This window comes from Malus domestica, chromosome 01, assembly GCF_042453785.1.
Source record: "Malus domestica chromosome 01, GDT2T_hap1".
Taxonomy (NCBI): Eukaryota; Viridiplantae; Streptophyta; class Magnoliopsida; order Rosales; family Rosaceae; genus Malus; species Malus domestica.
This window is the reverse complement of record NC_091661.1, coordinates 13187605-13190823: the sequence shown is the minus strand read 5'-3', so window position 1 is coordinate 13190823 and position 3219 is coordinate 13187605. Positions and strand designations below refer to the sequence as shown.

Here is a 3219-nt window from a genome sequence, read left to right as displayed (position 1 = left end):
GGATCTAGCGATCATCGCCTGAAACTCTCTCCACATTTTGGACTTGAGTTAATTTCTACGGAAAAAAACATATATATTTTTTATATGAGTTTAAAGTAACTAAAAATTAGACTTATTTCAAAAATTAAAAATTACTAAAAATTGAACTTATTTAAAAAGTAATCCTATAAAACTGAACTTAGTTCAAATTTTCCAAAAAAAAAAACTACTGTTTCACTATCTGATTATATCCTCAATTCCGAAGAGAAACAAATAAATAGTATGACATAAATAACTATTATTTAACCAAAAAAAAAATTCAAATAATTAAATATAACTGAGGTATTTGTTTCCTTCCCAAGGTGACCCCATCATCATCGTCTGGGTTCTACCTTCTACTAAAACAGACAATTTCCATCATATGATCACATGGATCAACGCGACCTATATACACAAAATTATAAAATACTCTTTCATTTTTTAGAATCATTTTTCATGGAAATTAAAAAGAAAAGAAATTTCAACGTTCCGAGTAAATTCTATATCTATACATATCTATATATATATATATATATATATATATAATTATGCAGCAGTACAGATGATGACTGCAAAAGTAATTGCAGTGTCTGCAAGAAAGAGCAAGACTGCTACTTGGTAGAGAGAGAGAGAGATAGAGAGATGATTCGAAGGGGGAAAAGAAGCAAATGGAAAGCAGTGCATTCATCATATATAGGTATGTATGTATGAATAAAGAGAAAAAGGTTTGCAATATATCAACACAGAAAGTCTGATTCGTGGACCAAAACGAAGAGGTATGTGATGAATTGACGAGAAGAGAAGAAAAGAAGCATAATAGTAAATTAAATGAATGAATGACAGTGCAGAAACGTACACACATGGGGAGAAAAGATACAGACATGATCGGTAGTCATTGAATCAAACGGAAAAATGCAGAATCCATCACACACACGTCTGATCGATCCTTGAATCTTGTACAAGTCCCTCTGCCAACTCATCACACAAACAAATTGTGGACAGCATTGAATCAAACGGAAAAATGCAGAATCCGTCACACACACGTCTGATCGATCCTTGAATCTTGCACAAGTCCCTCTACCAACTCATCACACAAACAAATTGTGGAGAGCAAATTGCATGAGCGGATTCATCGTCATCTGACATTCTAATCTAGCGATGCAATGTAAAAAGAAACTTAGACATGACATTTTATTATATTGCACAATATTGAAAGTGAATTTCATATTGACGAGAGGAGATACCTTACATAATCTTATAAAAGGTTGGGCTACTCCTCATATTACCATTGCCAATTAGTTTTATGGTGGAACCTCAACTTTCTTAGTTGAACCGTTTCAGGCAAATCCTTCTCCAAATTGCTAAATCAACGTATATTGATATAATGATATGATCAGCATTTATAGCTAAAGATTGCAAAATCAACAAACATTGATAGTATTAACCCATTGCTAGCTAGATGAACAAATTAAGATAAATATTTTACATACAGTACTGATGAAATATTCAAATTAATGGGCAACATTCATCGAAATCAAGTGTTCAAATAACACGGATGATCCACTACACCGACTAGCTACCCAATTAAACTAAACGAAACCCTAGCTAAAACACTAAAATCCGGAGAAAAAGTAGTAGATTTTTTTCTCAACAAAGTCAGCTGCAGGCACATTCATCATTTTCTTGACCAGAAAATTAGAAGAATGGCCCATAACTGATAAAATGCCACTACCACATGCTAGCTAGCTAAATTATAATAAATACAAAAGAGATCAAACCACGACGATGACGATTTACTTGTTGTGGGTTCTTGTTCATGTTCATTGTTTGGTTTTCGGGGTTTGTTTTTTTTTTTTGTGCTTTAAGTTATAAGCATATAAACTTAGCTCGCTAAGTAGCTAGGGTTTCTTACCCAGAGTGTGTTTGTTGTTATGCATCCAAACCTTGAGCACATGGCGATTCACTCCAGTCTCGTTGCAGAACTGCTGAACCGCCGGTTCATCCTGCTTCTGAATCCTCCACCCCAGCCTCTCCGCCAAGCTCAACATCCTCTCTTTCTGCTCCTGACTGAACTTTGTCCTGAATCTCTTCTTCCCCGACGACGCCGTTCCGTGCATACCCATCCCCATTCCCAAACCCCCACTCCCTCCGCCACCGCCCCCGCTGGGATTTGACACGTCGTCATCCTGCTCTTGCCCCCCGCTGTGGGTCCCTCCCCCTCCCGAAGTCGACGGCAAAGCCAGCAGCCTGTGGTGCGCCGCCACGTGTAGAAACCCAGCTGGAGTCCGGTAGTACGGCGAGAACTGGGGGTGGTGTTGCTGCCCGTGGTGCGGTACCAGTTGCCCGCACGCGTCGGTTATGACTCCGAGACCGTGTCCGGGCGGGTCACCCTCCTTTCGGTGAAAGTTGCGGTGGCAGTTGCAGGCGGCGCACTTGAGCGCGTCGAGCGTGCCCTCGGGGCCGGCCGCCAAGAACTTGCAGCACCCGTCCAGCGCGTGGCCTCCAATCCCCACCGCGTGGTTCTTTAAGCACTCTCTGTACCTCACAACCTTCCTCGGTTGCTGCTGCTGCTGAGTCGCCGCCGCAGCTGCTGCTGCCAGCGCCAAACCATCTGGTCCAGAACTCGACATTTTGACTCGGCCTCCGGCGGAGTTTCCAAGCGAGTCGTAATTCGCCGTCATCTCCATCTCCTCTTCGTGGTCCTCTTGATCGTTAAACTCCATCCCAATTAATCAATTGATTAAAATCAGAGAAAAACAGAAAAACCCCACTAAGTAATAAAAGAGTATCAACCCAGAAAGAAGAAGATAAAGAGAGAGAGAGAGAGAGAGAGAGAGAGAGAGAGAGAGAGAGAGAGAGAGAGAGAGAGAGAGAGAGAGTGTGTGTGTGTGTGTGTGTCAGGTGTAAATTCTGTGTATTGTCTCACTCCCCTCACCACCTCTCTCCCTGCAAGCAAAATAGCTTGTCTTCCCTGTAAGTCCTTCATATACTTTCCCATTTTCTCAATCCCAACCGACTACTCCCGGTTGAACCGGTCACTTTCACCTTTCACCCTCCGTTTTTTCACCGCGCTTGTTCAGAGAGCTGTGGAGGATTGTCAGACAGACTACTCTAATTCCAGATAGAACTCGTTTAAAAATAATTCAAAATAATTGAAAGCGATTTATAAAAAAATATTTTTGAATGGCGAAAGTGATTAAA

The 3219-nt window shown here is 41.0% G+C and overlaps 1 protein-coding gene across 2 annotated transcripts; it reads right to left on the bottom strand.

Annotated features, from left to right (window-relative positions):
• Positions 1 to 822: 822 nt before the first annotated feature.
• On the bottom strand, positions 823 to 2971 carry LOC103448205 (zinc-finger homeodomain protein 1-like). Of its 2 annotated transcripts, none has more exons than XM_008387460.4 (2): positions 1931 to 2971; positions 823 to 1170 (listed from the first exon to the last, which is right to left on the bottom strand). In XM_008387460.4, exons 1-2 carry the CDS (start codon positions 2739 to 2741, stop codon positions 1166 to 1168), a joined length of 816 nt encoding a protein of 271 aa, XP_008385682.1. In that variant the 5' UTR covers positions 2742 to 2971; the 3' UTR covers positions 823 to 1165. The 2 variants fall into 2 exon arrangements, with proteins under 2 accessions (XP_008385682.1, XP_008385680.1); XM_008387458.4 differs by having other exon boundaries at positions 823 to 1165.
• Between the last annotated feature and the right edge of the window lie 248 nt (positions 2972 to 3219).

What these genes read in the sequence shown, in the direction of transcription:
- LOC103448205 (XM_008387458.4), bottom strand. Translation starts at nt 2,741, where the DNA reads ATGGAGTTTAACGATCAAGAGGACCACGAAGAGGAGATGGAGATGACG. An exon ending in TAACAACAAACACACTCTGG is followed by an intron (nt 1,166 to 1,930) that starts GTAAGAAACCCT and finishes TCGCTAGATTAG; the next exon opens with AATGTCAGATGACGATGAAT.